The 17,677-nt window shown below is 38.9% G+C and overlaps 1 protein-coding gene across 1 annotated transcript; it reads left to right on the top strand.

The window, feature by feature from the left end:
- Window positions 1–13,503: 13,503 nt before the first annotated feature.
- LOC133030671 (uncharacterized) lies at window positions 13,504–14,907 on the top strand. Its single transcript, XM_061103488.1, has one exon. The coding sequence runs from the start codon at window positions 13,504–13,506 to the stop codon at window positions 14,905–14,907; it is 1,404 nt and encodes a 467-aa protein (XP_060959471.1).
- The last annotated feature ends 2,770 nt before the right edge of the window (window positions 14,908–17,677 follow it).

Below are 17,677 nucleotides of genomic sequence, written 5' to 3'. Positions count from 1 at the left end.
AAATTGTTTAGGTGTTGACAGTTGTCGAGCGCAACATAAGGTGTTAATGCTGACCTTAACAAAACATGGATGTTGAATTCGAGAAAGGCAAGAAAACATCAAGTCGTGGAGTAAGTCGACTTTCGGTAACAATCAGATGATAAAAAGTTATTTGGAAAGAAGGCTGGTCGAATTGGATAAATTGGAAGGAAGTGTTGGCGGAAATCAAACTTTAATGGAGGAAAGAAGAAAGAGAAAAAAGGAATGGAAAAATTTAGCTTTTGCTGAAGAATGAAGTGCACGGTTGAAAGCTAAATGCTAGTAGGCCAAAGAGGGTGATGCTAACTCGGGATTTTTTCATAACATGTTGAATGCGAGAAGGCAAGAAGAAGATGTGGTTGAAGAGATTTTTTTAAGAGATTATACACTTCTGAGAAGACAAGATGGAGAAGTATTGAAGGAATTGAGTGGTTAAAAATTTTGGATTTCTTGGAGGGACAACTAGAAAGGCCTTTTGGAGAAGATGAAGTTAAAAGTACGATCTTTAGTTGTGAAGGTAGTAAGGCTCTAGGTCCTGATGGTTTTAGTATTACAGTCTTTCAAACTAGCTGGGAAGTTATTAAAGAGGATTTAACGGATGTCTTCAAATCTTTTGAGAAAGATGGAACGATTCAGCATAACCATTAATGCAACAACTTGGTTTATGGAACAATGGAATGGATACGGAAGTATGGAGGATTGATTAGAATATGCAAAAATATGCACTGTAATGGCTTTCATTGTCCGAGTGGACATGCAAGGTTCTCTAAGAATTCGCTAGCCCTACTAGGTAGTGGTATCCTTAAAACCCACTGGTTTTGGATATATAAATCGTTTAGGTGTTGATAGTTGTTAAGAACAACATAAGGTGTTCATGCTCACCTTAACAAAGCATGGATGATTGATCACAATATGCGAAAGTACTATATTGATCTACTACGAGATCACCTTATCCATTGAGGCAACAACTTGGAATGGACACGAAAGTATGGAGGATTGTTCAGAATACGCAAAAGTATGCACTGTAGGGGCTTTCATTGTCTGAATGGACGTGGAAGGTTTTTTAAGAACTCGTTGGCCCTACTACCTAGTGGAAGGAATCTATCCTTAACACCCACTGGTTTTGAATATAAAAATTGTTTAGGTGTTGACAGTTGTCGAGCGCAACATAAGGTGTTCATGTTCACCTTAACAAAGCATGGATGTTGAATTCGAGAAAGGCAAGAAAACATCAAGTCGTGGAGTAAGTCGACTTTCGGTAACAATCAGATGAAAAAAAGTTATTTGGAAAGAAGGCTGGTCGAATTGGATAAATTGGAAGGAAGTGTTGGCGGAAATCAAACTTTAATGGAGGAAAGAAGAAAGACAAAAAAGGAATGGCAAAATGTAGCTTTTGCTGAAGAATGAAGTGCATGGTTGAAAGCTAAATGCTAGTAGGCCAAAGATGGTGATGCTAACTCGAGATTTTTTCATGACATGTTGAATGCAAGAAGGCAAGAAGAAGATGTGGTTGAAGAGATTTTTTTAAGAGATTATGCACTTCTGAGAAGACAAGATGGAGAAGTATTGAAGGAATTGAGTGGTTAAAAATTTTGGATTTCTTGGAGGGACAACTAGAAAGGCCTTTTGAAGAAGATGAAGTTAAAAGTACGATCTTTAGTTGTGAAGGTAGTAGGGCTCTAGGTCCTAATGGTTTTAGTATTACAGGCTTTCAAACTAGCTGGGAAGTTATTAAAGAGGATTTAACGGATGTCTTCAAATCTTTTGAGAAAGATGGAACGATTCACCATAACAATTAATGCAACAACTTGGTTATATGGAACAATGGAATGGATACAGAAGTATAGAGGATTGATCAGAATATGGAAAAGTATGCACTGTAATGGCTTTCATTGTCCGAATGGACATGCAAGGTTCTCTAAGAATTCGCTAGCCCTACTAGGTAGTGGTATCCTTAAAACCCACTCGTTTTGGATATATAAATCGTTTAGGTGTTGATAGTTGTTTAGCACAACATAAGGTGTTCATGCTCACCTTAACAAAGCATGGATGATTGATCACAATATGCGAAAGTACTAGATTGATCTACTACGAGATCACCTTATCCATTGAGGCAACAACTTGGAATGGACACGGAAGTATGGAGGATTGTTCAGAATACGCAAAAGTATGCACTGTAGGGGCTTTCATTGTCTGAATGGAGATGGAAGGTTTTCTAAGAATTCGCTGGCCCTACTACCTAGTGGAAGAAATTTATCCTTAACACCCACTGGTTTTGGATATAAAAATTGTTTAGGTGTTGACAGTTGTCGAGCGCAACATAAGGTATTCATGCTCACCTTAACAAAGCATGGATGTTGAATTCGAGAAAGGCAAGAAAACATCAAGTCGTGGAGTAAGTCGACTTTCGGTAACAATCAGAAGATAAATAGTTCTTTGGAAGGAAGGCTGGTCGAATTGGATAAATTGGAAGGAAGTGTTGGCGGGAATCAAGCTTTAATGGAGGAAAGAAGAAAGACAAAAAAGGAATAGCAAAATTTAGCTTTTGCTGAAGAAAGAAGTGCATGGTTGAAAGCTAAATGCTAGTAGGCCAAAGAGTTTGATGCTAACTCGAGATTTTTTCATGACATGTTGAATGCGAGCAAGGCATGAAACACAATTTCATGAATTGAGAGGGAGGATGGATCGTTTATCGATGAAGAAGAAGATGTGGTTGAAGAAATTTTTTTAAGAGATTATACACTTCTGAGAAGACAAGAGGGAGAAGTATTGAAGGAATTGAGTGGTTAAAAATTTTGGATTTCTTGGAGGGACCACTAGAAAGGCCTTTTGAAGAAGATGAAGTTAAAAGTACGATCTTTAGTTGTGAAGGTAGTAAGGCTCTAGGTCCTGATGGTTTTAGTATTACAGTCTTTCAAACTAGCTGGGAAGTTATTAAAGAGGATTTAATGGATGTCTTCAAATCTTTTGAGAAAGATGGAACGATTCACCATAACCATTAATGCAACAACTTGGGTATATGGAACAATGGAATGGATACGGAAGTATGGAGGATTGATCAGAATATACAAAAGTATGCACTGTAATGGCTTTCATTGTCCGAATGGACACGCAAGGTTCTCTAAGAATTCGCTAGCCCTACTAGCTGGTGGAAGAAACCTATCCTTAAAACCCACTAGTTTTGGATATATAAATCGTTTAGGTGTTGATAGTTGTTGAGCACAAAATAAGGTGTTCATGCTCACCTTAACAAAGCATGGATGATTGATCACAATATGCGAAAGTACTAGATTGATGTACTACGAGATCACCATATCCATTGACGCTATAACTTGAAATGGACACGGAAGTATGGAGTATTGTTCAAAATACGCAAAAGTATGCACTGTAGGGGCTTTCATTGTCTGAATGGAGATGGAAGGTTTTCTAAGAATTCGCTGGCCCTACTACCTAGTGGAAGAAATTTATCCTTAACACCCACTGGTTTTGGATATAAAAATTGTTTAGTTGTTGACAGTTGTCGAGCGCAACATAAGGTATTCATGCTCACCTTAACAAAGCATGGATGTTGAATTCGAGAAAGGCAAGAAAACATCAAGTCGTGGAGTAAGTCGACTTTCGGTAACAATCAGATGATAAAAAGTTCTTTGGAAGGAAGGCTGGTCGAATTGGAGAAATTGGAAGGAAGTGTTGGCGGGAATCAAACTTTAATGGAGGAAAGAAGGAAGACAAAAAAGGAATAGCAAAATTTAGCTTTTGCTGAAAAAAGAAGTGCATGGTTGAAAGCTAAATGCTAGTAGGCCAAAGAGGTTGATGCTAACTCGAGATTTTTTCATGACATGTTGAATGCGAGAAAGGCAAGAAACACAATTTCATGAATTGAAAGGGAGGATGGATCGTTTATCGATGAAGAAGAAGATGTGGTTGAAGAAATTTTTTTAAGAGATTATACACTTCTGAGAAGACAAGAGGGAGAAGTATTGAAGGAATTGAGTGGTTAAAAATTTTGGATTTCTTGGAGGGACAACTAGAAAGGCCTTTTGAAGAAGATGAAGTTGAAAGTACGATCTTTAGTTGTGAAGGTAGTAAGGCTCTAGGTCCTGATGGTGTTAGGATTACAGTCTTTCAAACTAGCTGGGAAGTTATTAAAGAGGATTTAACGGATGTCTTCAAATCTTTTGAGAAAGATGGAACGATTCACCATAACCATTAATGCAACAACTTGGGTATATGGAACAATGGAATGGATACGGAAGTATGGAGGATTGATCAGAATATACAAAAGTATGCACTGTAATGGCTTTCATTGTCCGAATGGACATGCAAGGTTCTGTAAGAATTCGCTAGCCCTACTAGCTGGTGGAAGAAACCTATCCTTAAAACCCACTAGTTTTGGATATATAAATCGTTTAGGTGTTGATAGTTGTTGAGCACAAAATAAGGTGTTCATGCTCACCTTAACAAAGCATGGATGATTGATCACAATATGCGAAAGTACTAGATTGATCTGCTACGAGATCACCATATCCATTGACGCTATAACTTGGAATGGACACGGAAGTATGGAGGATTGTTCAGAATACGCAAAAGTATGCACTGTAGGGGCTTTCATTGTCTGAATGGAGATGGAAGGTTTTCTAAGAATTCGCTGGCCCTACTACCTAGTGGAAGAAATTTATCCTTAACACCCACTGGTTTTGGATATAAAAATTGTTTAGGTGTTGACAGTTGTCGAGCGCAACATAAGGTATTCATGCTCACCTTAATAAAGCATGGATGTTGAATTCGAGAAAGGCAAGAAAACATCAAGTCGTGGAGTAAGTCGACTTTCGGTAACAATCAGAAGATAAATAGTTCTTTGGAAGGAAGGCTGGTCGTATTGGATAAATTGGAAGGAAGTGTTTGCGGGAATCAAGCTTTAATGGAGGAAAGAAGAAAGACAAAAAAGGAATAGCAAAATTTAGCTTTTGCTGAAGAAAGAATGGTTGAAAGCTAAATGCTAGTAGGCCAAAGAGTTTGATGCTAACTCGAGATTTTTTCATGACATGTTGAATGCGAGAAAGGCATGAAACACAATTTCATGAATTGAGAGGGAGGATGGATCGTTTATCGATGAAGAAGAAGATGTGGTTGAAGAAATTTTTTTAAGAGATTATACACTTCTGAGAAGACAAGAGGGAGAAGTATTGAAGGAATTGAGTGGTTAAAAATTTTGGATTTCTTGGAGGGACAACTAGAAAGGCCTTTTGAAGAAGATGAAGTTAAAAGTACGATCTTTAGTTGTGAAGGTAGTAAGGCTCTAGGTCCTGATGGTTTTAGTATTACAGTCTTTCAAACTAGCTGGGAAGTTATTAAAGAGGATTTAATGGATGTCTTCAAATCTTTTGAGAAAGATGGAACGATTCACCATAACCATTAATGCAACAACTTGGGTATATGGAACAATGGAATGGATACGGAAGTATGGAGGATTGATCAGAATATACAAAAGTATGCACTGTAATGGCTTTCATTGTCCGAATGGACACGCAAGGTTCTCTAAGAATTCGCTAGCCCTACTAGCTGGTGGAAGAAACCTATCCTTAAAACCCACTAGTTTTGGATATGTAAATCGTTTAGGTGTTGATAGTTGTTGAGCACAAAATAAGGTGTTCATGCTCACCTTAACAAAGCATGGATGATTGATCACAATATGCGAAAGTACTAGATTGATGTACTACGAGATCACCATATCCATTGACGCTATAACTTGAAATGGACACAGAAGTATGGAGTATTGTTCAAAATACGCAAAAGTATGCACTGTAGGGGCTTTCATTGTCTGAATGGAGATGGAAGGTTTTCTAAGAATTCGCTGGCCCTACTACCTAGTGGAAGAAATTTATCCTTAACACCCACTGGTTTTGGATATAAAAATTGTTTAGTTGTTGACAGTTGTCGAGCGCAACATAAGGTATTCATGCTCACCTTAACAAAGCATGGATGTTGAATTCGAGAAAGGCAAGAAAACATCAAGTCGTGGAGTAAGTCGACTTTCGGTAACAATCAGATGATAAAAAGTTCTTTGGAAGGAAGGCTGGTCGAATTGGATAAATTGGAAGGAAGTGTTGGCGGGAATCAAACTTTAATGGAGGAAAGAAGGAAGACAAAAAAGGAATAGCAAAATTTAGCTTTTGCTGAAGAAAGAAGTGCATGGTTGAAAGCTAAATGCTAGTAGGCCAAAGAGGTTGATGCTAACTCGAGATTTTTTCATGACATGTTGAATGCGAGAAAGGCAAGAAACACAATTTCATGAATTGAAAGGGAGGATGGATCGTTTATCGATGAAGAAGAAGATGTGGTTGAAGAAATTTTTTTAAGAGATTATACACTTCTGAGAAGACAAGAGGGAGAAGTATTGAAGGAATTGAGTGGTTAAAAATTTTGGATTTCTTGGAGGGACAACTAGAAAGGCCTTTTGAAGAAGATGAAGTTGAAAGTACGATCTTTAGTTGTGAAGGTAGTAAGGCTCTAGGTCCTGATGGTGTTAGTATTACAGTCTTTCAAACTAGCTGGGAAGTTATTAAAGACGATTTAACGGATGTCTTCAAATCTTTTGAGAAAGATGGAACGATTCACCATAACCATTAATGCAACAACTTGGGTATATGGAACAATGGAATGGATACGGAAGTATGGAGGATTGATCAGAATATACAAAAGTATGCACTGTAATGGCTTTCATTGTCCGAATGGACATGCAAGGTTCTGTAAGAATTCGCTAGCCCTACTAGCTGGTGGAAGAAACCTATCCTTAAAACCCACTAGTTTTGGATATATAAATCGTTTAGGTGTTGATAGTTGTTGAGCACAAAATAAGGTGTTCATGCTCACCTTAACAAAGCATGGATGATTGATCACAATATGCGAAAGTACTAGATTGATCTGCTACGAGATCACCATATCCATTGACGCTATAACTTGGAATGGACACGGAAGTATGGAGTATTGTTCAAAATACGCAAAAGTATGCACTGTAGGGGCTTTCATTGTCTGAATGGAGATGGAACGTTTTCTAAGAATTCGCTGGCCCTACTACCTAGTGGAAGAAATTTATCCTTAACACCCACTGGTTTTGGATATAAAAATTGTTTAGTTGTTGACAGTTGTCGAGCGCAACATAAGTTATTCATGCTCACCTTAACAAAGCATGGATGTTGAATTCGAGAAAGGCAAGAAAACATCAAGTCGTGGAGTAAGTCGACTTTCGGTAACAATCAGATGATAAAAAGTTCTTTGGAAGGAAGGCTGGTCGAATTGGATAAATTGGAAGGAAGTGTTGGCGGGAATCAAACTTTAATGGAGGAAAGAAGGAAGACAAAAAAGGAATAGCAAAATTTAGCTTTTGCTGAAGAAAGAAGTGCATGGTTGAAAGCTAAATGCTAGTAGGCCAAAGAGGTTGATGCTAACTCGAGATTTTTTCATGACATGTTGAATGCGAGAAAGGCAAGAAACACAATTTCATGAATTGAAAGGGAGGATGGATCGTTTATCGATGAAGAAGAAGATGTGGTTGAAGAAATTTTTTTAAGAGATTATACACTTCTGAGAAGACAAGAGGGAGAAGTATTGAAGGAATTGAGTGGTTAAAAATTTTGGATTTCTTGGAGGGACAACTAGAAAGGCCTTTTGAAGAAGATGAAGTTAAAAGTACGATCTTTAGTTGTGAAGGTAGTAAGGCTCTAGGTCCTGATGGTTTTAGTATTACAGTCTTTCAAACTAGCTGGGAAGTTATTAAAGAGGATTTAACGGATGTCTTCAAATCTTTTGAGAAAGATGGAACGATTCACCATAACCATTAATGCAACAACTTGGGTATATGGAACAATGGAATGGATACGGAAGTATGGAGGATTGATCAGAATGTACAAAAGTATGCACTGTAATGGCTTTCATTGTCCGAATGGACATGCAAGGTTCTGTAAGAATTCGCTAGCCCTACTAGCTGGTGGAAGAAACCTATCCTTAAAACCCACTAGTTTTGGATATATAAATCGTTTAGGTGTTGATAGTTGTTGAGCACAAAATAAGGTATTTATGCTCACCTTAACAAAGCATGGATGATTGATCACAATATGCGAAAGTACTAGATTGATCTGCTACGAGATCACCATATCCATTGACGCTATAACTTGGAATGGACACAGAAGTATGGAGTATTGTTCAAAATACGCAAAAGTATGCACTGTAGTGGCTTTCATTGTCTGAATGGAGATGGAAGGTTTTCTAAGAATTCGCTGGCCCTACTACCTAGTGGAAGAAATTTATCCTTAACACCCACTGGTTTTGGATATAAAAATTGTTTAGTTGTTGACAGTTGTCGAGCGCAACATAAGGTATTCATGCTCACCTTAACAAAGCATGGATGTTGAATTCGAGAAAGGCAAGAAAACATCAAGTCGTGGAGTAAGTCGACTTTCGGTAACAATCAGATGATAAAAAGTTCTTTGGAAGGAAGGCTGGTCGAATTGGATAAATTGGAAGGAAGTGTTGGCGGGAATCAAACTTTAATGGAGGAAAGAAGGAAGACAAAAAAGGAATAGCAAAATTTAGCTTTTGCTGAAGAAAGAAGTGCATGGTTGAAAGCTAAATGCTAGTAGGCCAAAGAGGTTGATGCTAACTCGAGATTTTTTCATGACATGTTGAATGCGAGAAAGGCAAGAAACACAATTTCATGAATTGAAAGGGAGGATGGATCGTTTAATGATGAAGAAGAAGATGTGGTTGAAGAAATTTTTTTAAGAGATTATACACTTCTGAGAAGACAAGAGGGAGAAGTATTGAAGGAATTGAGTGGTTAAAAATTTTGGATTTCTTGGAGGGACAACTAGAAAGGCCTTTTGAAGAAGATGAAGTTAAAAGTACGATCTTTAGTTGTGAAGGTAGTAAGGCTCTAGGTCCTGATGGTTTTAGTATTACAGTCTTTCAAACTAGCTGGGAAGTTATTAAAGAGGATTTGACGGATGTCTTCAAATCTTTTGAGAAAGATGGAATGACTCACCATAACCATTGATGCAACAACTTGGTTATATGGAACAATGGAATGGACACGGAATTATGCACTGTAATGGTTATATGGAACAATGGAATGGACACAGAATATGCAAAAGTATGCACTGTCATGACTTTCATAGTCCGAATGGACATGCAAGGATCTCTAAGAATTTGCTAGCCCTACTATCTGGTGGAAGAAACCTATCCTTAAAATCCACTGGTTTTGGATATATAAATCGTTTAGGTGTTGATAGTTGTTGAGCACAACATAAGGTGTTTATGCTCACCTTAACAAAGCATGGATGATTGATCACACTATTCGAAAGTACTAGATTTATCGGCTACGAGATCGCCATGACCATTGATGCAACAACTTGGTTATATGGAACAATGGAATGGACTCGAATGTATGGAGGATTGGTCAGAATATGCAAAAGTGTCCACTGTAGGGGCTTTCATTGTCTGAATGAACATGGAAGGTTCTCTAAGAATTCGCTGACCCTACTAGCTAGTGGAAGAAACCTATCCTTAACACCCACTGGTTTTTGATATAAAAATCGTTTTGGTGTTGATAGTTGTTGAGCCCAACATAAGGTGTTCATGCTCACCTTAACAAAGCATGGATGATTGATCACAATATGCGAAAGTGCTAGATTGATCGGCTACGAGATCACCATAATCATTGACGCAACAACTTGGTTATATGGAACAATGGAATGGACTCGAATGTATGGAGGATTGGTCAGAATATGCAAAAGTGTCCTCTGTAGGGGCTTTCATTGTCCGAATGAACATGGAAGGTTCTCTAAGAATTCGCTTTCCCTACTAGCTAGTGGAAGAAACCTATCTTAACACCCACTGGTTTTGGAGATAAAAATCGTTTAGGTGTTGATAGTTGTTGAGCACAACATAAGGTGTTCATGCTCACCTTAACAAAGCATGGATAACAATATGCGAAAGTACTAAATTGATCGGCTATGAGATCACCATAACCATTGACGCAACAACTTGGTTATATGGAACAATGGAATGGACACGGAAGTATGGAGGACTGATCAGAATTTGCAAAAGTATGCACTGTAGGGGCTTTCATTGTCCGAATGGACATAGAAGGTTCTCTAAGAATTCGCTGGCCATACTTGCTAGTGGAAGAAGCCTATCCTTAATACCCAGTGATTTTGGATATACAAATCGTTTAGGTATTGATAGTTGTTGAGCCCAACATAAGGTGTTCATGCTCACCTTAACAAAGCATGGATCATTGATCACAATATGTGAAAGTACTAGATTGATCGGCTACGCGATCACCATAATCATTGATGCAACAACTTGGTTATATGGAATAATGGAAGAATTTCAGCAGAACATGGAGCAACTTGTAAAGAAAGGCAGAGTTCGTAGTTCGTAAAATAAACAAAATGACAACGATTATTATACCTGAAGAAAGAACTTTACTTTTAGCAAGGTAGCAGATTGAGCTTCTTGAGTTTGAGTGTAATTTTAAGCAATGATCTCTCTTTGACTCCCCTATGCTCTCTTCTCTCTCTTCTTTCTAAGAAACGTGGGCATGCATACTGGGGGCTTCCATGGCCCTTCTGGTCGTGGAAAACACCATAAACCATTGGTTTTGGGAAGAATAAAGGCCTTCACCCCACTGGTGTTGGCTGGGAAAATTTCTCTGATCCAAATCGTGGTCAGAAACTCCATAAATTTTGGAGTTTTCATACTAAACACAAGGCATTTATTAGCACCTTGTCAAAAGATGGAGGCTCGGTTAGAATTTGTGAAAGAACAAGACTTTTTGGGTACGAGATAGGGGTAATAATCGATGCAGCGGACTGGATGATTGGAATTCTGGAGGAACTGAAAAAGAAAATTGGACAGTAAAGGGATGCATTCAAAAGATTCTTCAGAAACAATAGTGGAAGTTATTTTATGGAATGCTTTGCTAACTCTAATGGAGCTTTCTTGAAGATTTCAGCCTTGAAAAACAATAAAATCAGAAAGGTGATTATTCCAGAAGAAGCAGAAGCTAAAGGATGGTCTGACCTATATGATTGTCTTTTTGGTGTACTTAAAAGGAAGCCAGAAAATCTCCAAGAAGACAAATTAACACAGCAACATAAAGTGAAGATAGGAGAAGGCAGGGCGAACTCACAATCATGGGCTAATATCGTCAAAAGTTCGAGGCAGCATGTCACTAAATAAAGGGGTGGGAATGATAATATTCCAAAAGAAAGACTTCCTCCAGTGTTGAGGAAAACCAACAAACTGGGATATTGAGATTTTCTACCAAAAGGGAACGAGAGCTTCAGACCAAGAAACAAGTTTCCAAAAAAAAGACTAGAGCAGAAAAATTTCTACGAGTATTCAAAAGCTGAAAAGAGTGACAAGGAATGGATTAGGGCGGTGATGATGTTTAGAGACAATAGCGAGACTCCATGGAGTGCCATATTCTACAATCTCTCAAGGGAAATAGATAGAAAGCTGGTGGTTAGCCAAATGTATGATGATCGTACTATAATTTGGTGTAAGAACGAGGATGAGGTGGACTTACTATTGAAGTTAAACAAGATGGTAATATCGGGAACATGGGTCACCATTGTCTCTTTCATTAGATGGTCTGTGGAAGAACATAACAAAGATGTGAAAGTTGAATGTAGAAGCTCATGGATAGGCATCGAAAGGCTGCCATTACATCTGTGGAACATGAAAACCATGAGGAGAATTGGAGCGTTGTGTGGAGGGCTGCTAGATATTGAAAAGGATACTACAGAAAAGAGTTTCCTGCATCATTTGAGACTTAAATTGGAAGGGAATGAGCATGGTTTCGTACCAGCACTCATCTCGTTTCATAACGAAGGCTTGGAAATATCACTGAAATTATTCAAATTAAACGATTGGGGATATAGATTCAGTGGCTTTTTCAACATTATTTGGCATCAAGATTCTGAGTTATATAAAAAAGAAAAAGAACAGAGGATGACGAATGAGGGAGAGGCGGATTTGATTAAAGGAGGAGAAGGAGGCGAGTTGGCTGAGGGGATTCAAGCGACAATTGTGTCGTCCGAGAATGTGGCAGAGGTGGTTGGCGGCGACGAGACAAATAGAGAGGGAGGCGATCAGAGCTCGTCGTCAGATTTTGTGCTACAGTCGGCGGTGGTGACCCAGGCGAACGAGGGGCAGCCAAAATCTGCAGATTTTCCGTCCATGACTGAGACGGGCGACCAGGCATCGGTACAGCAGTCAGAGAAGGAATTAATGATTAATTATGGGTGTGCATAGGAGTATGCCGATTGAGTGTCCTCATAAAAATTCAAGTAGTGGAAGAGAGTCGATTCCTCTTCAGCATGTTTTTAGCCGTTTATTGAATAGTCTAAGTGAGCCACGTGTGATTAGAAACCCTTCTAATTTTTTGAACACGTGTCTTTCTTATGATTCAATAGATAGAATTAAATTTGGAAGGGTTGTGATGGGTCGGGCCTTTGCTGAAAATATAGAGGAAATGGGGCTTAAGTCTTATGAGCTTAGTAAATATATCTCTAAAAATAGAGAGATAATAGGTTCAACAACTATTCAGCTTAATGGACTGTGGTATTACCAGAAGGGCCCATTTAATCTTATCTTGGGCCAAAAGGTGGGACCTCCTACAATCTTAAAGCAAAAAATGGTGGACTCTGTTGTAAATGGATTTAGATGGAATAAAAGTCTGGAAAATATAGATAGACTTGACAGGTGGGAGAAACAGCTGGCGGTGTACAATAAGAAAACACCAAAACAAGTGATACATGATTTTTTCGAAGGAATTCTAAGGAGGATTCGGCCAAAAAAGAGGGCAGAATTCAGAGTGGCTATAATTAATTTCTGGGCAAACTTTGAAGATCAAAGAAAAGAAACATGAAATTCAGTTCTGCATAATAATGAAAAATTGGAGGCAGTAGAGGTTAATAAGAATGGAAAACAACCAGTAATATATACAAGGAAAAGAAATTCAAAAGCCTTGGTTGGGGAGGAAGATACTATCAACAGAATGGAAATTTGGGAAGATGATGAAGACCCAAGAGAGGAAGCAATAGAAGAGGACTTTTCAGAAAGTGAAGCTTCGGATATTGATTGTGAGGACAATCTAGATGAGACCAATGAAGAATATGAAGACATTTTGGGTGACATTAAAGAATTATGGAGTGAGAAGGATAATATGATGAGTGGAGGAATTGGGAAGACTTCTAGTGAAGAGCAAGTCCATACGGAAAATAATTCTGTGTCATGGTCAAAGATGGTGGATTCCATGGCTGATTTGGGGATGAAAATAATTCCAAATAAGGAAAGAGTGCCAATAAAAGAGTCCAAAGAAGACACAACAAGAAGAAAATGCAGGGAATTGAGAAATTTGGACTTTGACATCAACTATGAAAAAGGTATAAATAAATCAAGGATGGAAAAACAAGTATAATGAAGATTCTTACATGGAACATTAGAGGCAGTGGTGATAAGGAGAAAAGAAGGGCTATTAAGGCAACTTTATGTAAACTCAATCCAGATATTAGAATAATACAAGAAGTCAAGAAGGAAGTCGTAGATAGAAATTTTGTGGGAAGCATATGGAGATCAAGATTTAAAGCATGGATCCTTCTCCCATCTATTGGGAGGTTGGGGGGTACGTTGTTGATATGGGACACTAGAAGTATCACAGTGTTGGGCTCAATGATAGGAGAGTTCTCTATATCAGTGCTAATTAAAACAGAAGAAAAAGAACCTTGGTGGTTCTCGGGTGTTTACGGGCCTTGCTCATATAAAGCAAGATCTGACTTTTGGGATGAGATGGCGGGCCTTAGCTCAATTTGTGGGGAATCTTGGTGTATAGGGGGTGACTTCAATGTAGTCAGAAGCGTACAAGAAAAGCTGAACAATAATTCATGTACGAGGAGTATGAAGATTTTTGATGAATTAGTGAATGTGTTGAGATTGATTGACCCTAAACTTAACAATGGAAGATTTACGTGGTCAAACTTTCGAGAAAATCCAATCTGTAGCAGACTAGATAGATTCTTGTTTACTAACAAGTGGAACATCGCCTATCCATATGTCAGACAGGAAATGGCAGTCAGAGTAGTTTTAGATCACAGTCTGGTAATACTTGATTCAGATCCACCGAATTGGGGCCCTTGCCCCTTTAGATATGACAACCAATGGTTGGAACACAAGTCTTTTTCCAAGCTCTTCGAAAAATGGTGGAAAGAGACATCGGTGTCAAGTTGGTCAGGAACAAAATTCATGAGCAAATTAAAGAAGATACAAGAGAAGATAAAGGTGTGGAGCAAATCTACTTTTGGAGATAACCGCATGAGGAAAATTGCTCTAGAAAGAAGGTTAGAAGATCTAGATAGACTAGAAGGAAGCAACAGATGGAATGAAACTTTGAATGAAGAGAGAAGGGAGATCAAGAAGGAATGGCAAAAGTTAGCATTTGAAGAAGAAAGGAATGTGTGGCTGAAGTCTAAATGCAAGTGGGCTAAGGAGGGAGATGCAAATATCAGATTTTTCCATAATCTGTTGAATGCAAGGAAGGCCAGAAACACAATATCTAGAATTGAGAAAGAAAACGGAGATGTGGTCGACAAGGAAGATGAAATAGTCGAAGAATTGATTGGTTATTATACCAAACTCTACACCTCTGAAAGAAGAGAGGGGATGGGTGTGGAAGGAATTTTTTGGAGACAAATTTCTACTGAATCAGCTAGAGAATTAGAGCGACCATTTGATGAGGAAGAAATAAGGAGAGTTGTTTTTGATTGTGAAGGCAATAAAGCACCGGGACCCGATGGTTTTAGTCTAGCAGTCTTCCAAAATAACTGAGATCTAATGAAAGATGACCTACTGGAAGTCTTCAAAGAATTTGAAGATGAAGGAAGAATCCCAGGCAGCGTAAATGAAACCTTCTTATGCTTGATCCCCAAGAAGATTGACAGTTGTAAGGTTAAAGACTATAGACCAATCAGCCTGATCACAAGTGTCTATAAGATAATTGCCAAAGTCTTGGCATCTCGACTCCGAGGTGTGATGGAAGATACAATCTTAGAGACTCAAACGGCTTTTGTAGTGGGAAGACAAATATTGGACTCAGATTTGATTGCCAACGAAGCGGTGGAAGAATATAGAAGTAGAAGCAAAGAAGGAATGGTGTTCAAAATTGACTTCGAAAAGGCCAGAGTTGAGTGGGACTTCCTTGATCTAGTATTGGAACGCAAAGGATTCGGAGAAGTGTGGAGGAAATGGATTAGGGGTTGCATTTCGTCAACTTCTTTTTCCATATTCGTTAATGGAAAACCGAGAGGTAAGATATTGGGATCTAGGGGGCTTAGGCAAGGTGATCCCCTCTCGCCGTTTCTATTTACTCTGGTGGCGGATGTACTTGGAAGAATGATGGACAAAGCAACTGAGTTTGGGAATCTATCTGGCTTCCTGATTGGAAAGGAGAAGATCCAAGTTAGCCACCTACAATTTGCAGATGACACAGTACTCTTTGTAAATGATGACACGTCACTGAATAACATGGCTTTGGTGATCACCGCTTTCTGTGCGATATCAGGTTTGAGAGTTTAATATGAGTAAGAGCCAACTCTTAAGTATCTGCATGGATGAGAATGTGATTTCGAGATGCGCTGCTTCTATTAGCTGTGAGATAGGAAAGTGGCCAATGAAATACCTTGGAATGCCGTTAGGGGGATCCTCGAATAGAATTGAATTTTGGAGACCAATCATGGAGAAATGTGCTAAGAGGATGGATGGATGGAAATGTTCTTTCTTGTCTAGGGGGGGGGGAGAGATTGACATTAATTCAATCGGTTCCTTCTTTGCTTCCATTATACTACCTATCTATATCTAAAGCACCAAAGGCGGTACTCCAAACACTTGAGAAGATGATGAGAGACTTTTTATGGGAAGGTGGATATATCTCAGGAGGGGAACATTTGGTTGCTTGGGAGGAAGTGTGTAGACCAAGAGAGGAAGGGGGCCTGGGAATTGGACGCCTAGACATGCGAAATAAGAGTCTGTTGATGAAATGGCTATGGAGATTCCCTCTGGAAACAGACACGCTTTGGCATAGAGTTATAAAAAGTTGATACGGAATGTCAGACAACTTCTGGGATACTAAAACAGGGGAAAGAATGTCCTCTCGAGGACCTTGGAAAGGAATTGCAAGTCTATATGGTGAATATTTAAGTTTGGTTTCATTTCAATTAGGGAATGGAGAGAAAATTCGATTTTGGGAAGATGTGTGGATTGGACAGAATTCTCTATTGACCTCCTACCCGGATTTAGCCATTTTGGCTAGATCTAAGAATAAGTGCATCAAAGACATGGCAATAATTGAGGAAGGTGGTTTTAGGGTGTCTAATTGGAACTTTAATTTCAGAAGGAATCTGTTAGACTGGGAAGTCCCAAGTTTAATGGAGCTGGTGCAGCGATTGGAACATGTGAGCATAGCCCATTCCTCGATTGATAGTAGGGGTTGGAAACCAGAGTACGGAGGCTCTTTCTCCTGCAAATCAGCCTTTCTTTGGTTCACCTCAAGTCACGGATCATGGGACTTCGAATGGACCAAAACTCTATGGAAATGTAGCGCTCCGGTAAAAGTAAAAGTTTTTGGATGGTTAGTGGCTCTAAGGAAAGTAAAAAGTCTGTTGATGAAATGGCTATGGAGATTCCTTCTGGAAACAGCCACGCTTTGGCATAGAGTTATAAAAAGTCGATACGGAATGTCAGACAACTTCTAGGATACTAAAACAGGGGAAAGAATGTCCTCTCGAGGACCTTGGAAAGGAATTGCAAGTCTATATGGTGAATATTTAAGTTTGGTTTCATTTCAATTAGGGAATGGAGAGAAAATTCGATTTTGGGAAGATGTGTGGATTGGACAAAATTCTCTATTGACCTCCTATCCGGATTTAGCCATTTTGGCTAGTTCTAAGAATAAGTGCATCAAAGACATGGCAATAATTGAGGAAGGTGGTTTTAGGGTGTCTAATTGGGACTTTAATTTCAGAAGGAATCTGTTAGACTGGGAAGTCCCAAGTTTAATGGAGCTGGTGCAGCGATTGGAACATGTGAACATAGCCCATTCCTCGATTGATAATAGGAGTTGGAAACCAGAGTACGGAGGCTCTTTCTCCTGCAAATCAGCCTTTCTTTGGTTCACCTCAAGTCACGGATCAAGGGACTTCGAATGGACCAAAACTCTATGGAAATGTAGCGCTCCGGTAAAAGTAAAAGTTTTTGGATGGTTAGTGGCTCTAAGGAAAGTAAATGTGCACGAGGTAATACAAAAGAAAAGGCCTTACATGGACATATCTCCGGGATGGTGTATTTGTTGCAAGTCCAGTAATAAAACAACCGAGCATCTGTTCCTCCATTGCACATACACTCAAAAAATTTGGTCATTACTTTATAAAGAACTTAGTTTGGACTGGGTTATGCCTTGTTTGGTGACACAGACCCTAATAAGCAAACCGGTGGGAAGTAAAAGTTTAGCTTTGGAGAACTACAACGTTAGCACTGTTATGGGCGGTGTGGAATGAGAGAAATAGCAGAATTTTTGAAGGGCAAGAGAGATGGAAGGTTCTCT

Source organism: Cannabis sativa, chromosome 8, assembly GCF_029168945.1.
Source record: "Cannabis sativa cultivar Pink pepper isolate KNU-18-1 chromosome 8, ASM2916894v1, whole genome shotgun sequence".
In the NCBI taxonomy this organism is placed as follows: Eukaryota; Viridiplantae; Streptophyta; class Magnoliopsida; order Rosales; family Cannabaceae; genus Cannabis; species Cannabis sativa.
This window is presented reverse-complemented; position numbering and strand designations above follow the sequence as displayed.

Excerpts from the sequence above, each read along its gene's own strand:
- LOC133030671 (XM_061103488.1), top strand. The coding sequence starts at position 13,504 with ATGAAGATTCTTACATGGAACATTAGAGGCAGTGGTGATAAGGAGAAA.